The sequence below is a fragment of the Hyla sarda genome, chromosome 4 (genome assembly GCF_029499605.1).
Source record: "Hyla sarda isolate aHylSar1 chromosome 4, aHylSar1.hap1, whole genome shotgun sequence".
Classification (NCBI taxonomy): Eukaryota; Metazoa; Chordata; class Amphibia; order Anura; family Hylidae; genus Hyla; species Hyla sarda.
In genome coordinates, this window is record NC_079192.1 from 349,177,070 (window position 1) to 349,204,313 (window position 27,244).

Here is a 27,244-nt window from a genome sequence, read left to right on the forward strand (position 1 = left end):
AAAGTACTATGATACTGTATGTGAACATGTTAGTGTGTCACAAAAAATCTTAAGGAATGTAATAACAGACCAATAGTGGCTCATATAAAGAACATTGCCTTCACAGACAAGAGGTACTGAGCAGCAAACATTTGATACCACATACAATGTTTGCTGAGCAAAGTGAGGTCTGTGATCTCGCAGTGAGTACAATTGAAATGTTATATGAATAATTTAACACAAAAATATAGTTCAGCATAAGGAAATGGAAAACCAAGATAAGTTGAAATGTCTGGTGTCTTTCCGTGCTCAGTAATACATAATTTTTTCATTTAGAATAATACCAGTCTACTGTATGTCTATACATTTTCTAGATATAAATATCTCTATACACTTAGGGATGTCATATGTATAATTATTATTTTTTTATATTGCTTAAAGGTTGATGATTTTTTAAATTTATTTTTGTATGTTCTCTTTTTTGGGTATTCTTATCTACCTGCCAAAGTATATGCAATTACATTAATCCTATTAAGATAGGCCAAGGCCGTTTGTGAATAATGACCAATAAATCCTCTGACTAACAGAACTGATATTTATTGATAAGAACTCAGAAGTTCTGTACTAATATAGCAATAATATTAACAATTATCAGAACAGCTTGGTGGCTAATAATAAATTTGACACCCTAAAAGTAAGTACAGTTCAGATATTACCCACCAACAGGGAAGCTTTTGTAATCTGCTCTGCCCACTGACTATTCCTTACAACCTGTTCACACTACATAAAAAAATACTTTATTTTTATGCACATATTTTTGTTCTTTTCTAAAGGAAAAAAAACAACTGACACAAAAATGTGCATACGGAAAAAATGCTCAGATGGGGCAGAATTCTGACAGAACATTTCCAGTGTTTCTACAGAAAATTCCTAAATACAAATCCTCACAAGTCAATCAAATTTTGCTTCTGATACTTTGTAGATGTGCAGTAAGGATTTCCAGAAAATTTTTAAAACAATAGGATGGTGGATTTTGCTTTAGATTTCATATAATCCACAGTGAAATCCACACACATTTCATTGTAGATTTTGGAGTCAAAGTGAAAAATCTGCAAAAAAATCTGTAACATACATTGAAATGCTGTCTGCACTGTGGGTCAACTCCTGTACAGATCCTACAGGGATTTTTTTTCTCCAGCATATGGATGACATTTGTTAAAATCAAATTTTCTGTGCTTGTACTTGTGTAATCTGCAGATATTCTGCTATATATCTGTCCTTTCCAGAAGTTGTCTAGCCAATATACATTGATGTGCACACTAAAGCTGACAATACAAGATAAAAAGGTATCAGTATTTGCAGTATGTAAAACTATTTTAGGACTTAGCATCTACATTTATTTAAGGGTTTCGTTTAAGTCCAAACAACTTACGGAATGCAGTGTAGAGTTCCGGAAGAGTCAGATAGCCATCCATATTGTAGTCATCAAATCGGAGCAGATCTCCCACGCTGCAATCCAAAAAATTATCATCCAGTTCTTCATTCTTAGAGTACTACAGGACAAATAAACAATATAAGTATTATATATAATTTATGCACATTGTGTAACTTAATCCTTATTAGTGCATGGTTTGGACATAAACTTTTTCAATAGCCTTTATAAATGAATTTTATGCTCTATTAGCATCAATAGTTTAGTAAACTAAGATGTTAAATTTGTAAAACATTTCCTTTTTGTCATGTCTTAGAAAGGACCACAAAATTTAAAGGGGTACTCCATTGCTAGACATCTTATCCCCTACCAATAGGATAGAGGTTGAGATGTCTGATTGCGGGGGTCCTGCTGCTGGGACCCTATGCGATCTTCATGCAGACACCCGACATTCTGAACATTATATTCAGAATGCTGGGTTTGGGAGGCTGTGGTTGTGACTTCACGCCATGCCCCCTCCATTCATGTCTACGGGAGGGGGTGTGACGGCTGTCATGCCCCCTCCCATAGACATCAATGGAGAGTGCATGTCACAAGGGGGTGGGAATGGCATGACATCACGACCACGGCCTCCCAAACCCAGCATTCCAAACATAATGTTCAGAACGCTGGGTGTGAGCACAGAGATCACAGGGGGTTCCAGCGGCAGGACTCCCACAATCATACATCTTATCCCCTAAGATGTCTAGCAATGGAGTACCTCTTTAATAATAATTTTTGCTCTGTAGTCAGCAAGCATGGTCAATAATTGATTCTGTATCAGTAGATGTGGATGGAAGAGGAGGAGGTGTGGTTAATAAAAACCGGCTTAAAGGGGTACTTCACTGCCCCAGCATTCGGAACATTTTGTTCCCAACGTTGGGTGTAGGGGTCGTGATGTCACAGCCACGCCCCTCGTGACATCACACCTTTCTACATACAATGGCCATTCCAAATTAATTAAAAGAGTGATTAACAAATATTGGAATTTACTTAAAGCTGATGATAAATATGGTTGTATGTTCAGAGAACTGCCAAGGTATACGTACAGAAAGGGCAAATTGTTGGCTAATTATTTAGTTAGATCTGACCTGTGTAGAAAGAAAAAGTCTAAACAATCTTTTTTGAAAGCTAAAAATAATGGTACATTTCCATGCAGGGCATGCCAAAATTGTAGTGGTATCAATCGTAGAGACAACAAAACACATTCCACCAAAGGCACAAAAATTCCCATAAAAGGTTTTTTTTACCTGTAAGACAAAGCAAGTAATTTATTTATTAAAATGCCCATGTGGAATTTCTTACGTGGGACAGATAGCTAGGGCCATTAGAATTCGCTTAAATGAACATAGAAGCTCTATCAGGAATTTGAAAAAGAAAAATGAGACTGCGAAATAAGAGGTGGTAAAAGAAAAATATGGAGAAACCAGCGTAGCCAGACATTTTATGGATAAAGGTTCATCAGGTCTGCGATCTAAGGTGGATGGTGTTAGAAGAGATTGAAGCTGTAGGACAAGAAGAGTTAAAAAAGAGATTATTAAGATGGGAAGTGTATTGGATTCAGCGCATTAGCACTTTAGCTCCTCAGGGTATAAATGAAAATAGTTTTTTCAATGTATATTTATAATGATACCTATCTTGCTCTGTATTCTATAATGTTTTGCTGTTTTTATAATGTTTTATATTGCAGAACTGAATTCTCCGGAGAATTAATCTGTGTATAATATGGTGGTGGGTATGCAAAAGACAGGTTTAAGAAAGGGAGCTAAAGCTCTGGAAACGTCACCAGACGCTCAGAGAAGTGGATCAGTCCGACTCCCAGCCCGGAGGAATAACTAGGGTTATGGCCAGGAACAAGAGACCTCCGTTGAGGCATGTGATTTTCACAGACATCTAATCCATGGACTTTCTTTACTTGTCACTGGGTGATTATGCAACATCCATGTTGAAAAAGTGTGTGTACTATACATATGAGAATTAATGGATAAAAACTTTAGAGAAACACAATCCCTGTTGTGTGTGTTCTTCATTGAATCTAAACTAGGGTGTGAAGCACATGGAAGCTGCCCAGCTTGTTATGTTTTCAGTGATCTGAATGTTTGCGGTATTGTGAGTCATAAATTATCCTTGCCTGTCAATGCTAAAATGCACACAGATGCATAGGCTTTTCAAGCATTCCCAAATTTTACCTTTATAGGAGTAGCAACATGTTTTGAGTCTGGCAAGCAAAGACACTGTTTTTTTTTTCAAGCGTTTCAAAAAAGCGTTTCAAAAAATTCTACCTTTTGAAGTTGCAACAGGATTAGTGTCTCAAAATAGTGGGAAAGAAATAGCTTTTGTATAAAGAGCCAAAAATTTTAACTTTTTATGGGGATCATAGGTTGTGTATGTCAAGGCCTGGCTGGAAATAGCATCAGAAGCAAAGGTGGTGGACTGTTAGTAGTTGCAGCCAGAAGACAATAGGCTGTGGTTGTCTAGTTGTAGTAGCCAGTGGACACGACAGCAGACAGTGGTGGGTTGACTAGTGTTAGTTATAGTAACCAGTGGACAGCAGGCCATGGTGGACTAGTGATAGCTGTAGCCAGCGGACAGCTAGAGTGGTGGCAGTACTATCTAATCAGGGGCTTCAGGTGCAGAAGTGATCCATGCCTGATTCATTTTAGTTACACAAGAGTTATTACACGTTGCTGGCAGAAAATCTTGTTCGCTTATGGGTGATAAAGCCGCTTGCTATGCTAAACACTCTCTCTGATACTCCACTGGAAGGTGGACAAGACAGAACACCTATGGTGTTGCTTTCCTTGTCTATTCAATGTCCGTGTTCTTTGTTGTTTGCGCATGCGCAAACGCAGCACCGCATCTGGTTACTGTCGCTATGTGGTTCTCGTGACCAGGCGATTACATCGTAGTTACACTGCAGGCGGCGACACTGCTCTGAGCGCACGTACATCATTAGCTGCCCAGTTATGTGATACATCACATGATCGTGACTATGTGCACGGAGTTCCGGTCTTCGGGGCTTTCGTGCCCCTTACCATATATGGTGGACACCGCACGATGCAGTCTGCATCCAACAATAGGGACCCACACACCAGGTACCTAATGAATGACCTTGCTATACTATCAATTAGACTTCTTATTGGTCGGCCTACCATATATATATGAAGCAGGTGCAAAGCAGGTTCATTCGGGGCTGAGGTGAGGAGTCAAGGCAGGGTGCACGATCATTATACCGGGTATTAACTGTTTGTACTGCCATCTACTAATCATTATGTGCTATTATTCTTTATGAGGGACATTTATCAATGTTTGCTTATGTATTCTTTTTTTTAGTAATTTTTTCCTTACTTTTTTTTTGCTTATGTGTGACTTATTTATCAACTGGTTTCAGCCTGTTGATAATTTTCTTTCACGTAAGCAATTTTTCCTTTTTTACTTTGGTAGTAGCTTTTTCTGCTCCATGTTTGAGCTGGAGTAAATTTAGTCAATTTTTAACCCAGTTGCGACTGTCGCAGTTAATAAATACCTAACTACCCATAGTCCATTTTAAAATTATTACTACGTAGTTAGCTTCTCAGTCAAAATGTCAAACGAAAAATCGCGTAGTCGCAGTTGCGACAATTTTGCGACAATATAGTAAAGAAATCCTGACTAAACCCATTGATAAATGTCCATATATATTGCCATGTTTAATGCATTATTGCTTTTATACTACTTACTCTATCATCAATGTAAATGACTATGTTTATGTCAGAGCTGTATCCTGCACTGCTTGCTATGCATTTTTGTATGCTGTACTACTAATCTTGTTAGCTTCTCCTACCTCCCAATCTTCTTCCTGTGCTACCGTTTTACCTCTCCTTACATGTATTTTACTTGTTTTTATGTGATGTGTTTCAACAAAGGTTAATAATTTTTTTTAGAATTAGATACTCTGGTCTCTAATGTTTGGTGTTGCTGTGTCTTAGGACCACTGTATAGCCTCTCTCAGATAGCTGTGGTAGTTTGGTGACTAAAGCATTAACCACACCACACTTGGCTAGTTCTGCCTCCGTTCCATACTGGCATTGTCGTCATCATCACTGTCTCCTTGTGTAGGTTCGTTGTCCCCTATTCTTTTGACAGATTCCATCCCTAAATCCTTCTTAGATCCTACGTTCTCATCCTCCTCAACCAACTCCTTCTCAAGAAGAACATCCATACTGTTGCCAGTCAGATGTAGACCTTTCTCCACCCCTTACCCAATCATCACCGTAAGTATTTGCTCCAGAAGGAATATCAGCAGCAGTACATCACTAATTCCACTGTTGTCCTTGCTGACAAATCTTGTTGCCTCCTTAACCCCTTAAGGACTCAGGGTTTTTCTGTTTTTGCACTTTCGTTTTTTCCTCCTTACCTTTTAAAAATCATAACCCTTTCAATTTTCCACCTAAAAATCCATATTATGGCTTATTTTTTGTGTCGCCAATTCTACTTTGCAGTGACATTAGTCATTTTACCCAAAAATGCACGGCGAAACGGAAAAAAAAATCATTGTGCGACAAAATCGAAGAAAAAACGCCATTTTGTAACTTTTGGGGGCTTCCGTTTCTACGCAGTGCATATTTCGGTAAAAATTACACCTTATCATTATTCTGTAGGTCCATACGGTTAAAATGATACCCTACTTATATAGGTTTGATTTTGTCGCACTTCTGGAAAAAATCATAACGACATGCAGGAAAATTTATACGTTTAAAAATGTAAAGCGTATTTTGGTCACTTTTTATACCATTAAAAAATGAATAAAAAGTGATCAAAAAGTCCGATCAAGACAAAAATCATACCAATAAAAATTTCAGATCACGGCTAAAAAAATGAATCCCCATACCGCCCTGTACGTGGAAAAATAAAAAAGTTATAGGGGTCCTATAACTTTTTTATTTTTCCACGTACGGGGCGGTATGGGGATTCATTTTTTGTGCCGTGATCTGAAATTTTTATTGGTATGATTTTTGTCTTGATCGGACTTTTTGATCACTTTTTATTCATTTTTTAATGGTATAAAAAGTGACCAAAATACGCTTTTTTGGACTTTGGAATTTTTTTGCGCGTACGCCATTGACCGTGCGCTTTAATTAATGATATATTTTTATATTTCGGACATTTACGCACGCGGCGATACCACATATGTTTATTTTTTTTTACACTGCTTTATTTTTTTATGGGAAAAGGGGGGTGATTCAAACTTTTATTAGGGAAGGGGTTAAATGACCTTTATTAACACTTTTTTTTTACTTTTTTTTTGGAGTGTTATAGGTCCCATAGGGACCTATAACACTGCACACACTGATCTCTCATGCTGATCACTGGCGTGTATTAACACGCCTGTGATCAGTGTTATAGGCGATTGACTGCTCCTGCCTGGATCTCAGGCACAGAGCAGTCATTCACCGATCGGACACCGAGGAGGCAGGTAAGGGCCCTCCCGGTGTCCGGTCAGCTGTTCGGGACGCCGCGATTTCACTGCGGCGGTCCCGAACAGCCCGACTGAGCAGCCGGGTCACTTTCGCTTTAGAAGCGGCGGTCAGCTTTGACCGCTGCTTCTAAAGGGTTAATACCGCACATCGCCGCGATCGACGATGTGTGGTATTAGCCGCGGGTCCCGGCCGCTGATGAGCGCCGGGACCGACGCGATATGATGCGGGATCGCGGCGCGATCCCGCTTCATATCGCGGGAGCCGGCGCAGGACGTAAATATACGTCCTGCGTCGTTAAGGGGTTAAAAGACCTGATCACATGACAGGTGTCTTTGATTAGGGGCCAATGCCTACGCTAAATGTCACACTGTCTCCAAAAGCTGTCTGCCTGCTGCATTAGGTAATCTGTCACTGCTTTGTGCTGCTGGTACAGACTGTGTCATGCAACGCAGCACAACCACGAAGTGTGTGCCATTATGGGTGACCACGTTTCCCAATGTCAGATTCGGCCATGCCTGGGAGCAGAGTCTAAGTACCCACCAGATCTTCACCATTTTTCCCACTCCAGGAGCAAAGCTGAACTTCAACTGCATGGCAGGAGAGTCAGGGAAGCACACAATGTCAGCAATCGGGGTCAAATATAGATGCATAAGCAGGGTAAACCAGGGACAGGCAGGGACATAGTCAGTATAAGGCAAGATGGTCAAGTCTATAAGTGGTTAAAGTGTAACTGTCACAAATTTGTACCTCCATAATCTAATCGCAGGGTAACAAAGTTCTTTAGAATTACTCTCCAGGTATACCTTTTACTGCTTTCTAGAAGCTTTTATGAGACTAAAAAATGCTTTATAAGACAGCCAGCAACAGTCAGATAGGCGTGGCTATGGCCCTCGGCCGCCACGCCTATCTCCTGTATGTCATCGCTAGGACCGCTGTGTGATAGGACCCAGCACATAGGCCTCTTTATTATCCTTATCTGTGGTGGCGAACATACAAATGTATAAGTAAAACAAGTGCCAGTTCTTCTATCAGTTTACATTGCCCGTTTTCCTATTCTCCTATTAGGTTACAGTGCCGTCACAACAGGTTAGTTTGCATAGCAAGCGGCAGAGCATTATACTGCGCTCTGGGGCAAGGAGTGAGCGCTTGCTATGAAAACTAGCCGCCTGCAGGGCCGGTGATGTGAAGAAAACTGTCTCCTGGTGCTGCGGGCTGCAAGAGCTCTCTCCTGATGGCCCCAGTATGCTGCAATTACATTTTCGCCACTGCGGGCGGCTAGTTTTCATAGCAAGCACTCACTCCCGGCTCCAGTGCGCAGTGTAATGCTCTGCCACTTGCTGTGCAAACTAACCCCCTGTGACGGCACTGTAACCTAATAGGAGAATAGGAGAATGGGCACTTGTGCTTATACATTTGTATGTTCGCCACCACAGATAAGGAAAATAAAGGGGCCTATGTGCTAGGACCAATCACACAGCGGTCCTAGCGATGACACACAGGAGATAGGCGGGGCGGCCACAGGCCATAGCCACGCCTATCTGACGGTTGCTGGCTGTCTTATAAAGCATTTTTTAGCCTGATAAAAGCTGCTAGAAAGCAGTAAAAGGTATACCTGGAGAGTAATTCTAAAGAACTTTGTTACCCTGCGATTAGTTTATGGGGGTACACACAGGGGTCAAGTCCTGGGAAAGAAAAGTGCAGGAACTCACCCAAGATTTCCACTCAATGGCTGGTCCTACAGAACTCCTGCTAATGGGAAAGGTGTTCCTGCTGTGTAAAAAGTGCAGGAACTCACTTCCCATTGGTTCCTGCAGGACTTGAGCCCTGGGTACACATTTGTGACAGTTGCGCTTTAATGCCCCATGCCAGCAAAACGCCATTAAACGCCCCTTACTTCTTTTGAACTGCAGTTTTACATCATCACCTATCAAATCCTTTTTGGAAGCTTTCAGACCCCTCCCCACTCTGCTCTAGTGACCGGGAGAAAAGGACACAGACTGCAGCTGTTTCACATATGAGACTTGATATTGTGAGTGAGGGGACAGATCTCTGATGTCCCAGAATGCCACTGTTCTATCAGTTGCTGCAGTTAGATAGGATTTAGACCAGGTGGAGTGATCAGACTGCTCCCTCTCTGTCTCTACAACCCCAGCAGGCTTCAGGGATGTCATGCCTATCTTTTCTATTTTTATCTACTTCCTACCCTAAGCCTTACTAAGCATTATTAGATATAGAATCAGTGAACATTTACAAATTCATTATTTTTATAACTCACATTTAAATAGTTGTGTAAAGAATAAAAAATAAAACAACTCCACAAGATGCTAAAATATATGTGTAAGACAAAAAAAAATCACTAACATTCCTTCAGAAACGAAGACATTGCATTCTGTGTGAAAGCAGACGTTTGTGAGTTAAAGGTCTAAACTCCTCTGTAATCCATAGGGCTATCAAAATGTGCCCCGAGTCACCAGGGCTGTAAAACATTGTTTTGGAAAAGTCTCACTGGAATAAAATGCTATGCAGTTGAAAATGTTTCTCAGCAGAAACAGATAGGCGCATGTCATGAAACCTTTATCAAGATATAAAACTAGGAACAGTCAGTATGCTAAACACAAGACCGGCTGTAGAAAAGTGGCAATTATCCTTACATCTACCGCTAGGTCTCATTGCTTCATTCTAAACCAATACTTAGAGACCTTGCCAGATATTGGAATTGCCTGCAAGGGGCATTAGTACTTAACTTTTAATAGAGAGAAGTTAAAAAATCACCAAATTATAGTGCTCAAATTTACCCAAAACAAAAGATTAACTTTGCTGGTCGAGGCATATATCGCTCTCCAGCATGTGATAATACAATTTAGTAGGGTGTATTTCCCATAGCTCTCAACGCGTTTCTGCCAACAGTAGGTGGCGTCTTCAGGAGAGGCAAAGCAGCAAAACTCTGATACCCTATAATAATTATTTACAGTATCAGGAGCACCCTATTAACAAATAGTAGGTGAAGGAATCTTAAAATCACGGCAAAAATGTATAAGACCACCTGTAATAGAACAGGACATCGGGAGTCCACTGTTCTGGTGACAGGGTCAAGCGTACAGTTTAGATGCGCCGTTCCGAAGATCCCAGGACGGAGCGCACAAACCCGTAGTGACAGTAATGTCGGCTTCTTTGCGCTACCGTGTTCATTCTAAACCAGCGGTCTTCAAACTGTGGCCCTCAAGATGTTGCAAAACTACAACTCCCAGCATGCCCGGACAGCCAACGGCTGTCCGGGCATGCTGGGAATTGTAGTTTTGCAACATCTGGAGGGCCACAGTTTGAAGACCACTGTTCTAAACCTCCTGCCAGGATCAGTACAACATTGATATTCCTTGAATATTGGATTTTAGAGCTAAACATACAATAATACAGATATAATAATCTTTGTTACAGCATTTGTAATAAATCCTGAGGGATGGGAGGACCACAATAGTGACAGTGGAAGCTGGAATGGGCTAGACGTGCAAAAGTAAATGAGATACAATAATATTCCTCTCTAATCCAGCCTGGAATCTACTTGTCATTCTAAAGCAGATGGACGCACGGGCCTACATCATAGGAAGCCAATTACAGCTTCCTATGATGTAGGAAACTACAACACCTATGGGAACATGCACTGTGTTTCTTGGAGGTAAAGAGAAATAGTCCTAATCCTCCATCTATATTTTTACTAGAATTCAGTTGAAAGTTCTAGCATGAATTATACATTTCTGATGGACAAATAAACATGTGGTGATTGATACTCGATCTCATAACAAATCTTACACTCTATGGGGGACATGTATCATTTCCAGAGTATAATAGAAGTTTTTTACCCCTCTGCCTGTTGTCTAAATTTGGCACAGCTGCGTTAAATTTATCATTCTTGTGCAGCTACTTTCTTGAATTGCGTTTAAATTTAGAATTCTCCTCAGAGCATAAATTTACACCGCAGCTCTATTTAGTAGGAGCTTTGTCTGCAGCGTATCTGCACCTAAACAGTAAGTGTGTCCTCGTTATTAGTTTTTGAATTTTTTTTCTTCATTATGTAGAGTTTTAATCTCACAATATTACCACTTTTTGCACCCAATTCTAACACATCAATTATACCAATGTCCTTATTCTTCATTTAACATCTGTGACCCCCCTGTGCAAATCACCTCAAATGTACATGGTGCACTCTACCTTATGGGCCTTGTTGTGCGCCCGCAGAGCACTTTGCGCCCACATATGTGGTATCTCCGTACTCTGGCTAAATTGTGTCCCAAAAAATGGGGATCTTTTTTCCCATTTACCTCTTGTGAAAATGTAAAGTATGCGGCAACACCTGCATGTCAGTGTAAATAATTTTATTTTTCTACACTAACATACTGGTGTAGACTCCAACTGTTCCTTTTCATAATGGGTAAAAGGAGAAAAAGTCCCCCAAAATCTGTAAGGCAATTTCTCCCGAGTACGGCGATACCCCATATGTGACCCTAAAATGTTGCCTTGAAATACGACAGGGCTCCAAAGTGAGAGTGCCATGCGCATTTGAGGCCTAAATTAGGGTTTTGCATAGGGGTGGACATAGGGGTATTCTATGCCAGTGTTTCCCAAACAGGGTGCCTCCAGCTGTTGCAAAACTCCCAACATGCCTGGATAGTCAATGGCTGTCTGGCAATACTGGGAGTTGTTGTTTTGCAACAGCTGGAGGCTCCATTTTGGAAACAGTGCCGTACCAGACGTTGTTCATATTTATTGGGGAGGGGAGGGGGGCTGTGTAGCGGTATGTGTATATATAGTGTTTTTTACTTATTTTATTTAAATGTAGTGTAGTGTTTTTAGGGTACAGTCACACGGGCGGGGGTTGACAGCGAGTTTGCTGCATCTCAATCTTGCAGCACTCCCTGTAAACCTCCGCCCATGTGAGTGTACCCTGTCCATTCACATTGGGGGGAGGGGGAGGGCGGGAAACATCCAGCTGTTGCAAAACTACAACTCCGAGCATGCCCTTTGGCTGTCCGTGCATGCTGGGAGTTGTAGTTTTGCAACAGCTGGAGGCACACTGGTTGCGAAACACGGAAACAGACTCAGTGTTTCGCAACCAGTGTGCCTTCAGCTGTTGCAAAAACTTCAAATCTCAGCATGCAGTGACAGCAGAAGGACATGCTGGAACTTGTAGTTATGCAACAGCTAGAGGCATACTGCTACAACTCCCAGCATGCCCTTTGGCAGTCCGTGCATGCTGAGGGTTGTAGTTATGCAACAGCTGAAGGCACACTGGTTGCAAAACACTTGAAAGTTTTTTACTTAACTTAGTGTTTCCAAACCAGTGTGCCTCCAGCTGTTGCACAACTTCAATTCCCAGCATGCATGGTCTCTCAGTGCATGCTGGGCGTTATAGTTTGGAGGCACAGCTGGAGGCACACGGGTTGGGAAGAAGAGTTAGGAAACAAACAATGTTTCCCAACTAGTGTGCCTCCAGTTGTTGCAAAACTATAATTCCCAGCATGGCCAGACATGCTGGAAGTTGTATTTCGGCAAGATCTGAAGGGTCAGATGTTGACGAACTACAACTCCCAGCATGCTTGGGCAGTCTGGGCATGCTGGGAGTTGTAGTTTTGCAACAGCTGGAGGTCCACAGTTTGTAGACCACTGTATAATGGTCTCCAATCTGTGTTCTTCCAGATGTTACAGAACTACAACTCCCAGCATGCCTGGACAGACTGAGCTTGCTGAGATTTGTAATTTTGGAACATCTGGAAGAGCACAGATTGGAGACCATTATACAGTGGTCTCCAAACTGTGGCCCTCCAGATGTTGCAAAACTACAACTCCCAGCATGCCCAGAAAGCCAAAGGCTGTCTGGGCATGCTGGGAGTTGCAGTTTTGAAACTCCCAGAGGCAGCAGTGAGATCGCTTTTCGGCGATCTCACTGCTGCCAATGAAGATGCCGCCCTGCTGCTGCAAACTCACCGCGGGGACGCACCACCCCCGGGACCGCCTGGAGGACGCCGCTCGCACCGGGACTGCTCAGGACACCGCATGGCCGGGTAAGTGACGCTGGGGGACGGGTAAGGGACACTTAGCAGAGCGGTGTGTTTCCCGATCCCCGTGATCCGGACTCACACACCGCGCTGCTAAGTATTCTCATAGCGAAACGCTGCTATCAGCTAGTCAGATTTGACTAGCTGATAGCAGCGATCGCTGGGGGGGGGGGATGAAACCCCCCATGGTCGCATGGTAAGATGGCTGGCTATCAGCGATAGCCACCATCTTACCGGGCGCTGGGGAAAAGTATAACGGAAAGCAGTACATTGTAAAAATAAAAGGAGAATGATCTACAGTGTTAAGTGGATTACAAAGCTATTTTAATATGACGGAGCTTGTTCAATGATAAGTAAGCTATCAAACATTTCCATCAAACATTATGTAAATGTATTAAATTGTTGGATCATAAAATAACAAAACCAATATACAAGTGATCTAATGAATAACTGAACTGTAAACAAATATTCTATATGCAAATTATTTAAAAAGTGCTTTGGAATAACCAAGGAGTAAAAAGCAATGCAAAGCAAACCAAATGAGGAATTGAGATAGGAAAGTTAAAACATTCTGGTGGTTCCTTAGTAGAACTTTCCTTCAGGAATAGAAAGGATCGCTACGTGCAGTTAAAGTTGGCTTATATTTATGGGGAAAAAGAAGCACTTGCGTCAAAATTTTTAGTGCAAAGGAAAAGAACGCAGGTAATAAATCCATGTGTACTATAGATGTCACTCCAAGGTACCCTGATTCAGCCACATCTGGAGGATATGCTCTACCAAAACGTGCGCAAAAAAATGCGCAAAAAAAAGGGCTTGCGCAAAAAAATACACACAAAACAGGGGTAAAATCTTTGATACATGTCCCCCTATGAGTTTACATTTAACAAGCTTGCCTTTGCTTAAAAGGGTTTTCCAGAAAAAAAAAAAAAGATATTATTGGTCTGTCCACAGGTCCCCAGAGCTAAATTTTAAAGGAGTATTCCAGTCCAAAACTTTTTTTTATATATCAACTGGCTCCGGAAAGTTAAACAGATTTGTAAATTACTTCTGTTAAAAAATCTTAATCCTTCCAATAGTTATTAGCTTCTGAAGTTGAGTTGTTGTTTTCTGTCTAACTGCTCTCTGATGACTCACGTCCCGGGAGATGTGCAGTTCCTATGGGGATATTCTCCCATCATGCACAGCTCCCGGGACGTGACATCATCATTGAGCAGTTAGACAGAAAACTTCAGAAGCTAATAACTATTGGAAGGATTAAGATTTTTTAATAGAAGTAATTTACAAATCTGTTTAACTTTTCGGAGCCAGTTGATATATATATATATATATATATATATATATATATATATATATATATATATATATATAAAGGTTTTGCCTGGAATACCCCTTTAAGTGTGTGAATCCTTTTGTCAATGAGAAAAATTAGTTTTTCCTCTTTTAAATTTGCAAAAATTTCAATTTTTTTTTTAGTTTACAATATTGAGCGCACAATGATGGGAGAAAATTAGATTTTTTTTTTGTTTTATTTTAGCACAGGGCAACATCATAACAAAAAAGTGAAAAGGTCTGAAAACTTTCCAAATGCATTGTTAAATGGGCATTGTCATAAAACTTTACATTTCATGTGTTGTTCACATGTATAAATACAAACAAAAGCCCAAGGCCATAGTAAAAAGTGATGGAAGACTCTGGAAGACTACCAGACAGCCAGTCAGTGCATGCACTTCAGTAATACAGGTGTTTTACCAGTAAAAGGCCCCATCTGATGGTCAGTTCATCCAGCCATTGACATGTTTCATAGATCTGGACTGCCTGTAGCATTGAATGTTGAGTCTGGTTTCAAGTTACAATGTTCCAGTAAAGACCATTGTATGTTGAAACTATTGTATGCTGAGGCCATTGTAAGTTGAGGGATCACTGTACTTTGTGACATGTACTCTTTAATATAAATACTTACTCCACATAGATATTCAGGAATATAGACAGTTTTCATTTTTAATTCTTGGATTACATTTTTTATTTCTGAAGACGTTTTAGAGTAGCAAAGTAACACTGACAAAATGTGGTTACAGAAACCCTTCAAAAGTAAATGTACATGCTTAATAGTTTTCTACCAAGTTAATTTTAACTACATAGATTAGATGAATGTGGTGTCAATTATAAAAGCAATATAAAATATGGGCCTTTCATTGATGCCATTGTGTTACGGTTAATTACTATTACAATGTCTAATAGAAGAGCTTGCTTACCCTGCTCTATTGTGAGTTTTCCAATATGAATAAAATCCATAGTACCCTGGTTTCATAATCGTGAAGGAATATTGTGTAAAGAAATAGGATATAGTGGTCTGCACTGCAGCCTTAGCAAGTGTAAAGGAAAAAGGCAGCAAATCATTACAGGTATAAACTATAAAAAAGTACCAAATCTATAGGTTAAATACCTTACTTCAGACTACAATATAAATTTATGAGAAAACTACAACCTGATTCAGACCTTTGTTTAAAAATATGTATGAAATACAGATGCGTAATACTGAGTGTTTATTTTATCTTTACAATTTGTTTCATATTTTTTGACCAGTCATCTGCTTTTTAATAGCATTTGTCCAATTTTTTTTAAAGACATATATTTACTGTTTTGAAATGTAAAACTAATACAAGCTTCTCCTGATATATCCAACCTGTTTCTTTACATAATATACGTTGTCCCATGATCTAATAACACACTTGAACGCCTTCATTTTCATTTCCCCTACCCATGCCTATCATTATTTGTTTTAGGGACTATGCGGGAGATTCATCAAGACCTGTGCTGAGGAAAAGTTGACCAGAGGCCTATTCAAAAATTAAAGAAGCAATCTGATTGGTTGCTATGGGCAACTCGTCAACTTTTCCTCTGCAAAAGTTTTGATGAATGTCCCCCTTGGTCTCTCTAGTGGTTTCTACTTTAGTCATTGTCTTCTTCTACTCCCTCAGCTCCACCTAATTTGTAGGTATATCTCAGGTTACGGCCACACGCTTTAAAGGGAAACAATCATCAGATGACAAAGCGTTATATATAGGGTAAAATCTTTATCCTCACCATCCCTGGGGGATGCTCCTGCCCCCAGGGATGGTGAGGATATGAACTTAAAAACTAGATTGTGGCCATCCCACAATCTCCTACTCTATATCCTCTTAGGCACCATCATGCTTGTCCAGTTATTCCCACATTTCATATGCTTCCAAGTTATTATTATTTCCTGTGCTTGCACAGGTTTACAGGCCCTGGGAGGATTCCATCTACTCCCGGCCCGCCTATAATGCACATGTGCTGAATAAGGTAGCCCTAGTAGCGCATAGGCCGCTATTAAATTTATCCTGATTTGTCTAGTCCTCTCCTGCAGTACTCCCTTGGAATTTTTTTTTTTAATCAACTAGTGCTAGAAAGTTAAACAAATTTGTAAATTACGAAGAAAGCAGGTAAATGCCAGCGATTAAGAAACTTCACCTTTATTGGAACCATGTAAAACCATCGACATGGAGAGACTTCAATAAGACAAACATGTAAAATTCCAGGAGTCAGCGCCAAGCATATTTGTAAATTACTTCTATTTTAAAATCTAAATCTTCCCAGTACTTATCAGCTGATATATGCTCCACAGGAAGTTCTTTTCTGTTTGAATTTCCTTTCTTTCTTACAACAATGCTCTCTGCTGAAACCTCTGTCCATTTTAGGAACTGTCCAGAGCAGGACAGGGGGATTTGCTACTACTCTGGACAGTTCCTAAAATGGACAGAGGTGTCAGCAGAGAGCAGTGCGGTAAGACAGAAATTAAATTCAAAAAGAAAAGAACTTCCCCTGGAACATACGGCATCTGATAAGTACTGGAAGGATTAAGATTTTTAAATAGAAGTAATTTACAAATCTAATAATTGTAACAAAGAAAGGGATCTGGCAACTCACCGTCTCGGCGCTTACTGCTAGGAGGCTTCGGAATCCAAGCCTCCTAGCAGTAAGCGCCGAGATGTTGAGTTGCCGGACCCCTTTCTTTGTTACAATTATTGTTTCTTCTGCATATTTCAGTCCTGGCACCACCGCAGCACATGGAATTTATTATGAACATGGACTACCACTATAGTCTTTAGAATTTCGGACCCAATGTATAGACTGTGTTGAAACATTGCATTTTTCAGACCGTTAGGTGCCGTTAGGTTAGGTGCCGTTAGGTATCTTTTTCTACTTTATTTAAGTAAATTTACAAATCTGTTTAACTTCCTGGCACCAGTTGATTTAAAAAAAAATTGTTTTTCAGTAGAGTACCCCTTTAACTCCCTCTCCTACCCTGGGATCCTACTGTAAGTATCTCTCTTTAGTTATTATACCGTGAAAAGTGATGGGAACCCGTAGCCCCTGGCAGCCTATAAGCAGTAAGGGAGGGTCCTGGTGGGCCACTATAGTCAGTATCTGCCAGAGATTCTAGAGGAATAGGCCTCAACAGGTTTGAATATCTTGACCCAACAGTGGAGGGGGATATAATTTACCTAATCTGTATCTACCTTTATATAACAGAGATATAATCAGAGATTACGGTAAGGGTAACCTATTCTTCATGAAAATTGACAAGTTTAATGGGAGTGCTCGGGTCATGCGCAGCAGGTCCCGGCTGCTGATAGCAGGCAGGGACCCATTGGTAATGGCCAAAGTCCGCGATTGCGCGGATGTCCACCATTAACCCCTCAGATGCCGTGATCAATACAGATCATGGCATCTGCGGCAGTGCAGTACTTTAAATGGATGATTGGATCGCCCGCAGTGCTGCCGCGGGGATCCGATCATCCATAATGGCGGACGGAGGTCCCCTCACTTGCCTCCCTCCGTCTCCAGGGGTCTTCTGCTCTGCTCTGAGATCGAGCAGACCAGAGCAGAAGATGACCGATAATACTGATCAGTGCTATGCCCTATGCATAGCACTGAACAGTATTAGCAATCAAATTATTGCTATAAATATTCCCCTATGGGGACCATTAAAGTGAAAAAATAATAGTAAAACATTAGAAAAATACCCTCCCCATAAAAAATTTAAATGATCCCTTTTTCCTCCATTTTACCCTCAGATAAATAATCTTATTACATTTGTTTTTACACTTTTTGGGGGTGTTTCTGCATGCGTAAATATACGAACTATTAAAATAAAATGTTAATGATCCCGTATGGTGAACGGCGTGAACGTAAAAAAATCAAAAGTCCAAAATTACTGCTTTTTTTTTTATTAACATTTTATTTAAAAAAAATTATAAATTTTTTTTTTAAAGTTTTATATATGCAAATGTGGTATCAATAAAAAGTACAGATCACGGCGCAAAAATGAGCCCTCATACCACCGCTTTTACGAGAAAAATGAAAAAGTTGTAGGAAAGGAAAATTTTAAACGTACTAATTTGGTAAAAAAGTTTGTGATTTTTTTTAAACGGTACAGTAATAAAAAAAGTATGTAATCATGGGTATGATTTTAATCATATTGACCCACAAAATAAAGAAACATGTAATTTCTATTGTAAATTGTACAACGTGAAAACGAAACCTTCCAAAATTAGCAAATTTGCGGTTTTCTTATCAATTTCTCCACAAAAATAGTATTTTTTTTTTTTGCCATACATTTTATGATAAAATGAGTGATGTCAATACAAAGAACAACTGGTCAAGCAATAAACAAGCCCTCATACTAGTCTGTGGATGAAAATATAAAAGTGTTATGATTTTTAGAAGGCGAGGAGGAAAAAACGAAAACGGAAAAATAAAATTGTCTCAGTCGTTAAGGGGTTAAAGACCATATATGTGCTAAATTACCATCAAAACATTTGGTTATTATTTGCATATTCTATTATGTTTAGACAGTCTACTGTATAGAAAAAAACTTCCCTTAAAAGGGACTAGAATTTTTTTTATATGTTGCTGGAGCAGCAATGACACACTTGTCTACCTTGCTCCTCTAGAGATCCCCCTGTACAATCTTCTAGTCCTCTGCTAAAGGATCCGGCTACTACTTCTGAGATGTACTCAGCAATGATGGTCTTTCTCAGAAGTAGCAGCCACAGCGTTGCGCAGGGAACCGGAATATTTCCCAGGGGGATCCCTGAGGGAATGAGGTAGGAAAGTATGTGTTGTAATTGTCATTAATTAATTAATTGATTAAAAACAGCCTAAGGGCTTGTAAACACAAGCAGATTTTTTATTAACCTCGCAGCAGGTTTGAAAGGGGTGGGCTCTCCGCTTTGGAATGGCACTATTTTTTTTCCCTCAGCAAAATCTCCGCTGTTGAAAATCCGCTACAGACCCCATTGACTTCAATGGGGTCTGCAGAAGATTTTCAGCAGTGGAGATTTGGCTGCTGAAAATCTGTTGCAGATAGCCTGCGGAGAGCCCAAACTCGCAGTGGGAATCAGCAAACAAAGCTCCATAACGGAACTCCTAACGCTGATGTGAACATAGACTAAGCCATATATATTCACTACATAATTCATGAGGTTTCCCTGTGTGTGAACAGCATTGTGATCATGTAACTTCTCCAGTCTGACTAATGTACCTGACAAGACCAGTGTGGCTGCCCACAGAATGACATATCGGCACAGGAGTACCTGCATAGTGGTGAGTTTCCTTGTACAATTAAGCTTCCTAGTAACTGGTTTGGGGTACACTGTAAAAGGGCCTATGTTTTAATAATTAACTGATTACCAAACACTTGCAGCTGATACTGGCTTGTGACCAAAGCCCAACGCAATGTTGTGCTAACTGTATAGTCTAAGGCTACGTTTCCACTTGGGTTTTTTTCTGGCAGTTTTTGGAAAACTGCCACTGCAGTTTTTGAGCCAAAGTCAGAAGTGGATCCATAAGGGAGGAGAAGTATAAGCCCTTTTTATGTCCTATTTCTTTTAAATACACTTCTGGCTTTGGCTCAAAAACTGCAGTGGCAGATATCCAAAAACTGCCAGAAAAAAACCCAAGTGGAAACCTAGCCTTAGTGTGACTACTAAAAATATATTGCTTAAACACTACACATAAACTGTATAATTTGCTGTATGCAGTGTGCCCAATTTACAGTCCTTATATCTCAGATGACATCCCTGCAACAGAAGTGACAAGTGACAGAAAATCATTGAGAGATATATATGCTTGAAGGTTTCTTCTGCATGCTTATTGGTTATAACTCGCATTTAAACACCTTGGTTAATTGTGCATTCTATGTCTGAGCACTGTATAGCAGAGCCGACATTGAATAGCATGTACCGCAGAACCCGTATAGCAGAGAGCCGACACTGACTGGGCTCTGCTACACGGCAGGAAGGTTTTTCGTCTGAGGGATGATGGAGTTTTGGATGAGAGACTTTAGTATGACAGAGTTTTGGATGAGAGACTTTAGGATGACAAAGGAGGGAGGACAGAGTTGCGGCTGGTGCCTGACGGAGATTGGTCAAAGGGAGGAGGCGGGGCACTGTTTTGGCTGGCGGAGGCGGGAGGTACGGCTGATGACGGACGATGTCCTAAAATGGACACCGTAGTGACATGGATATGTCAACAAAATGTCAAAATGGAATATCGATTTATCTGATTTTTGACACGAACTGGCCCAATTAATTTTGATGATTCAAGCATGGCTAGTGACTATGTTTGAGTGGCTTTCCGAAGGTGTATTTGTATTTACTTGGATTCAACAGTGCAGCAAGCTACACTTTTAAGACAAAACATTTATATGCTTAGAAAATGAATCAAATGTAGGGCCATTAAAATCAATAGGGAAAATGTCGATCCATGCACAGATACATCGGCATCCCATTTTGACATTTGACAATGTATCTTTTCCACATAGGAGTGATGTGAACCCAGCCTTAATGCCGATTACCTAAGACATCATGTGATCAGCTTACCATTAGAAGACTTCTCTAACAAAAAGTTATATGCATGATAGGAATTCAGCTGTCGATTCTTGCACTATTTTATTCCCCTCTGGGATAAGGTATGGTGGTACATTGGTGCCCTGTAGAGGTTATTTATTTACTTACGTTAAAATAGATTGTAGCACACCTTGCAAGAAGCAGGGACAGTTGTATTTGAAGGGTGTTCCTCCTTGCATATTTTCCAGTGTGCCCCTGCTCATTCCATATTCCATAGAAAACATTTAATTTGACTACTCTAACTGCAAAGTAATGATGTCGGAACCAACTGGTGATGCCATAGTGTTTACCACAAAACCCCAGTGGGGTGTCATATATTGTCCAACTACTTGTACACATGCCGTCACTTGCTGAATAACTGCACTCCTTTCAGATAGCAAACATTTCTTGACAGACCATGGATAGGGATGGGTTGCATGATGGAAAGTGATTAAAAAAAAGGAAAACGGGGATTGAAAATGCTATACAGAGTTCATATACCAATTACTGGCAACATGTGAGCCATATGTAGAAAAAAGCTAGAGATAATAAGATTGTTAATAAATTGCAAATAATTCTCTAGTACGCGGCTGTATAGAATACCAATTATTAATCTGTTTGCAGTAATAAAGTCGCTGTTTTGTACCAACGCAGTTAATGAACATCTGCTTAGACAACATTGTTCACTTCAAACTTATGTTCCTTAAACCTTTCATTTTGTAACCTGCACATTTGTCAATTCTTAGGCGTCTCTGCATGTTTGAATTATTTTGATTATTTCTATTTCAGCTTTCCTTTGTTATTGGGTAATTCATAGTGACTTTTGTTATTTTAACTAGCGTTTGAAAACCATGGTTAGATCCTGTGTATGGAAAAGCCATCTTGTCTCTAGCTGTGCATTGGCATAATGTGAAAATATAATTCCAGGAAGACTCTGAGGCACAGCTGGGAACTTTGCACTATGTCACATTTTGTGAATTAAGTCTGTTTCATTGGTGCCAACACCGGAATTTTCAGTGAAAGATCTGACATATTTGCTACCATTCTCCATAACACATTTCCCAACACAAACATTTTATGCTAGAATCAATTATATGGCTCAAAATCAGCAACTTCTTTAAAGCAAAATTTAAAATAAAAGTCCCACCTTTCAAAACATGCGATCCATGTGCAGATCAATTAAGTGTAATAAAATGTAATGGACAAGTAACGGTAAAAAGAGCTATTGAGGAAGACATGTTAAAAGCGGTGAAACTTTTCTTATTGTTTTTAACTACAGGGTGGGTCATTTATATGGATACACCTTAATAAAATTGGAATGGTTGGTGATATTAACTTCCTGTTTGTGGCACATTAGTATATGTGAGGGGGGAAACTTTTCAAGATGGGTGGTGACCATGATGGCCATTTTGAAGTCGGCCATTTTGAATCCAACTTTAGTTTTTTCAATAGGAAGAGGGTCATGTGACACATCAAACTTATTGGGAATTTCACAATTATTTATATTACAAGTAGAGAGTTTCAAATAAAGAGAAAATAACATTTTTCCAACTATGCACAATATTTTAGAGTTTTTCACAAAAATCGCTTCGTGTATCAACAAAAATTTACCGCTAAAATAAAGTACAATATGTCTCGAAAAAAACTATCTCTGAATCACTTTGCCAGGTAAAAGCAGTTCAAAGTTATTACCACCCAAAGAGACACATATCAGATTTGAAAAAACGGACTGGGCCATGAAGGGGTTAAACAATAGCATTTCACTAATGGTAGATGTTTAAATAACACTTTCTATACAATCTCACCAAGCCGATTGACTCTGAGCCTCACCTTTCTGAGCGGCAAATGATCACCACCATCATTATACTGTATTTCCTAAGTCTATGCAAATATATTTCAAGAGATCTTGCTATTACATTCTCTTGTCATCTCTATATACATAGGTCTTATTTATGTGGTCATATGCATCTTAGTGCTGTTGCCTATCGTTATGGTTGCTTATTTGATACAATTGTGAATAAGTGTAGTTTTTCTCTTTTTTCTTCTACTATTTGGTTGGCCTAATGCATTTATTATTATTTATTTTTTACTACAATATTATGTGGGCCACGTTTTTGATATATTTTTCTGTTTTAATCTGGCGACATACCTATGATTATTCAGAGCTTATATACCATATTTGTTATGAGTTTTTGCAAACTTTTGCTTTGAAAGTACTATGGATATTTTATAAGTATTATGGATACTGGTTTTCTAGTGCACTTGGGCTAATACAGTATGATTTTTACATATATTCTAATTAACTATCATGATTGCTGGCTGCTTCTCTGCATTTTAGCTTGAGAATGGTTACTATTGACTATCGCAGGAATAGGAGGCCATTTACTAGTTAATGTCAGGACACACCTGACTCTAGTTAATCGCCTTCAGTCGGCTCCACCGGAACTGACATCACACGCCAACTCCATTAGGAGTTACTCCCATGTACTCAGGTATACATGTATAAAAACCTTTTCTCTTTTATTTATCATTTGCCATGACTAAGAACTCGTAGTAAGTTCGAAACGCGTTGGCGTTTGTTTTTAACCCCTTAAGGACTCAGGGTTTTTCCGTTTTTGCACTTTCGTTTTTTCCTCCTTACCTTTTAAAAATCATAACCCTTTCAATTTTCCACCTAAAAATCCATATTATGGCTTATTTTTTGCGTCGCCAATTCTACTTTGCAGTGACATTAGTCATTTTACCCAAAAATGCACGGCGAAACGGAAAAAAAAATCATTGTGCGACAAAATCGGAAAAAAAACGCCATTTTGTAACTTTTGGGGGCTTCCGTTTCTACGCAGTGCATATTTCGGTAAAAATTACACCTTATCATTATTCTGTAGGTCCATACGGTTAAAATGATACCATACTTATATAGGTTTGATTTTGTCGCACTTCTGGAAAAAATCATAACTACATGCAGGAAAATTTTTACGTTTAAAAATGTCATCTTCTGACCCCTATAACTTTTTTATTTTTCCACGTACGGGGCGGTATGAGGACTCATTTTTTGCGCCGTGATCTGAAGTTTTTATTGGTATGATTTTTGTTTTGATATGACTTTTTGATCACTTTTTATTCATTTTTTAATGTTATAAAAAGTTACCAAAATACGCTTTTTTGGACTTTGGAATTTTTTTGCGCGTACGCCATTGACCGTACGGCTTAATTAATGATATATTTTTATAGTTCGGACATTTACGCACGCGGCGATACCACATATGTTTATTTTTATTTTTTTTACACTGTTTTATTTTTTTTATGGGAAAAGGGGGGTGATTCAAACTTTTATTAGGGAAGGGGTTAAATGACCTTTATTAACACTTTTTTTTAACTTTTTTTTTGCAGTGTTATAGGTCCCATAGGGACCTATAACACTGCACACACTGATCTCTCATCCTGATCACAGGCGTGTATTAACACGCCTGTGATCAGCATTATCGGCGCTTGACTGCTCCTGCCTGGATCTCAGGCACGGAGCAGTCATTCGTCGATCGGACACCGAGGAGGCAGGTAAGAGCCCTCCCGGTGTCCGATCAGCTGTTCGGGACGCCGCGATTTCACCGCGGCGGTCCCGAACAGCCCGACTGAGCAGCCGGGATACTTTCAGTTTCACTTTAGAAGCGGCGGTCAGCTTTGACCGCCGCTTCTAAAGGGTTAATACTGCACATCGCCGCGATCGGCGATGTGTGGTATTAGCCGCGGGTCCCGGCCGTTGATTAGCGCCGGGACCCACGCGATATGATGCGGGATCGCGGCGCGATCCCGCTTCATATCGCGGGAGCCGGCGCAGGACGTAAATATACGTCCTGCATCGTTAAGGGGTTAATGCACCTATAGGTTTTTGGTTCCTTTGTTCGTTGTCCATATTTTTTACCCATGTGAAGTAAAAGTTACGTTTTATCTATTTTTGTGAACTGGACCCCCAACCTGCTTTGATTGTACAGAGCAGGATAGGTTTGCTATGGGGATTTTCTCCTGCTCTGGACAGTTCCTGATACAGGCATCAGGTATCATCAGAGGGCACTGTGGACAATACAAAAAAGAAATAAAAAAAAATATTAAGATTTTACTCTGTAGCAAACAGCTGCTAAAAAGTAATGAAAGGATTACATTTTTTTATAGAAGTAATTTATAAATCTGTTTAACTTTCTGGCACCAGTTCATGCAAAAAAAAAAAAAAAAAAAACGTTTTCTACCGGAGTACCCCTTTAACTTCCTCTCTAGTATATAGCAGCTGATAAGTACTGGGAGGATTACGATTTTTTTTAAATAGGAGTGATTTATAAATCTGTTTAACCTTCTGGCACCAGTTGATAAAAAAAAAAAAAAATTTCCACCGGAGCACCCCTTTAACATGTCTAGATATGATAAAATCAGCAGCTTCTTTATAAGGTATTGTGGTATGCATTAAAGGGGTACTCCGGTGAAAACCTTTTTTCTTTTAAATCAACTGGTGGCAGAAAGTTAAACATATTTGTAAATTACTTCTATTAAAAAATCTTAATCCTTCATGTACTTATTAGCTGCTGAATACTACAGAGGAAATTCTTTTCATTTTGGAATGCTCTCTGATGACATCACAGTTCTCTCTGCTGACGTTATTATAATAATAATAATGCTTTATTTATTGTTGTCCTTAGTGGGATTTGAACCCAAGTCCCCAGCACTGCAAGGCAGCAGTGCTAACCACTGAGCCACCATGCTGCCCTTAGCATACATCTGCTATGCATGGTTGCTAAAATGGACAGAGATGTCAGCAGAGAGCACTGTGTTCGTGAGGCCATCAGTGTTCCAAAAAGAAAGGAATTTCCTCTGTAGAATTGAGCAGCTAATAAGTACTGGAAGGATTACATTTTTTTAATAGAAGTAATTAACAAATATGTTTAACTTTCTGCCACCAGTTGATTTAAAAGAAAAAAGGTTTTCACCGGAGTACCCCTTTAAAACAGGCTCAGACAGAAGAACAGCAGATCCCAGAAGATGCAGAATTACACATTTTAGCAACCAAGTCTTATAGCATCTGGGAAAGCACTACACACCCTGCCTTATACAGTGGGGATCAAAAGTTTGGGCACCCCAGATAAACATTTGTATTAATGTGCCTAAAGAAGCCAAGGAAAGATGGAAACATCTCCAAAAGGCATCAAATTACAGATTAGACATTCTTATAATATGTCAACAAAAGTTAGATTTTATTTCCATCATTTACACTTTCAAAATAACAGGAAACAAAAAAATGGCGTCTGCAAAAGTTTGGGCACCCTGCAAAATTTATAGCATGCAATGCCCCCTTTGCAAAGCTGAGACCTGCCAGTGTCATGGATTGTTCTCAATCATCATCTGGGAAGACCAGGTGATATCAATCTCAAAGTATTTAAATGCCCAAACTCATCTGACCTTGCCCCAACAATCAGCACCATGGGTTCTTCTAAGCAGTTGTCCAGAAATCTGAAACTGAAAATAGTTGACGCTCACAAAGCTGGAGAAGGCTATAAGAAGATAGCAAAATGTTTTCAGATGTTAATATCCTCTGTTCGGAATGAAATTAAGAAATGGCAGTCATCAGGAACAGTGGAAGTTAAAGCAAGATCTGACAGAACAGCTCGCAGGATTGTGAGAAAAACAATTCAAAACCCACATTTGACTGCACAATCCCTCCAGAAAGATCTGGCAGACACTGGAGTTGTGGTACACTATTCCACTATAAAGAGATACTTGTACAAATATGGTCTTCATGGAAGAGTCATCAGTCATCACTCACCACAAAAATCAGCGTTTGAACTTTGCATATAGACAAGCCTGATGCATTTTGGAAAAGTTCTGTGGACCGATGAGGTTAAAATTGAACTTTTTGGTCGGAATGAGCAAAGGTACGTTTGGAGAAGAAGGGGAACAGAATTTAATGAACAGAATCTCTGTTCAACTGTTAAGTATGGGGGTGGATCAATCATGCTTTGGGGTTGTATTGTAGCCAGTGGCACAGGGAACATCTCACGAGTAGAAGGAAAAATGGATTCAATAAAATGTCTGCAAATTTTGGATACTAACTTTATGCCCTCTGTGAAAAAGCTGAAGTTAAAGAGAGCATGGCTTCTACAAATGGATAATGATCCTAAACATACCTCGAAATCCACGGGGGATTACATCAAGAGGCGTAAACTTAAGGTTTTGCCATGACCTTCACAATCTCCTGACCTCAACATAATTGAAAATCTATGGATAGACCTTAAAAGAGCAGTGCGTGATAGACTCCCATGATCTCCTGTATGGGGTAAGAGTCTCTCAGGGTGCAAACAAAAGATAAACATTTAATGTGCACACAAAAAT

The 27,244-nt window shown here is 39.8% G+C and overlaps 1 protein-coding gene across 15 annotated transcripts in view; it reads right to left on the reverse strand.

Annotated features, from left to right (window-relative positions):
- The window catches only part of FSTL4 (follistatin like 4), a 1,659,076-nt gene that overhangs the window by 369,195 nt on the left and 1,262,637 nt on the right, over positions 1 to 27,244 (reverse strand). For all 15 annotated transcript variants that reach the window (XM_056516583.1, XM_056516582.1, XM_056516581.1 and 12 more), the window contains one exon: positions 1,412 to 1,532. In XM_056516583.1, coding sequence (XP_056372558.1) covers positions 1,412 to 1,532 — 121 coding nt within the window. The remainder of the gene's footprint in view (positions 1 to 1,411; positions 1,533 to 27,244) is intronic.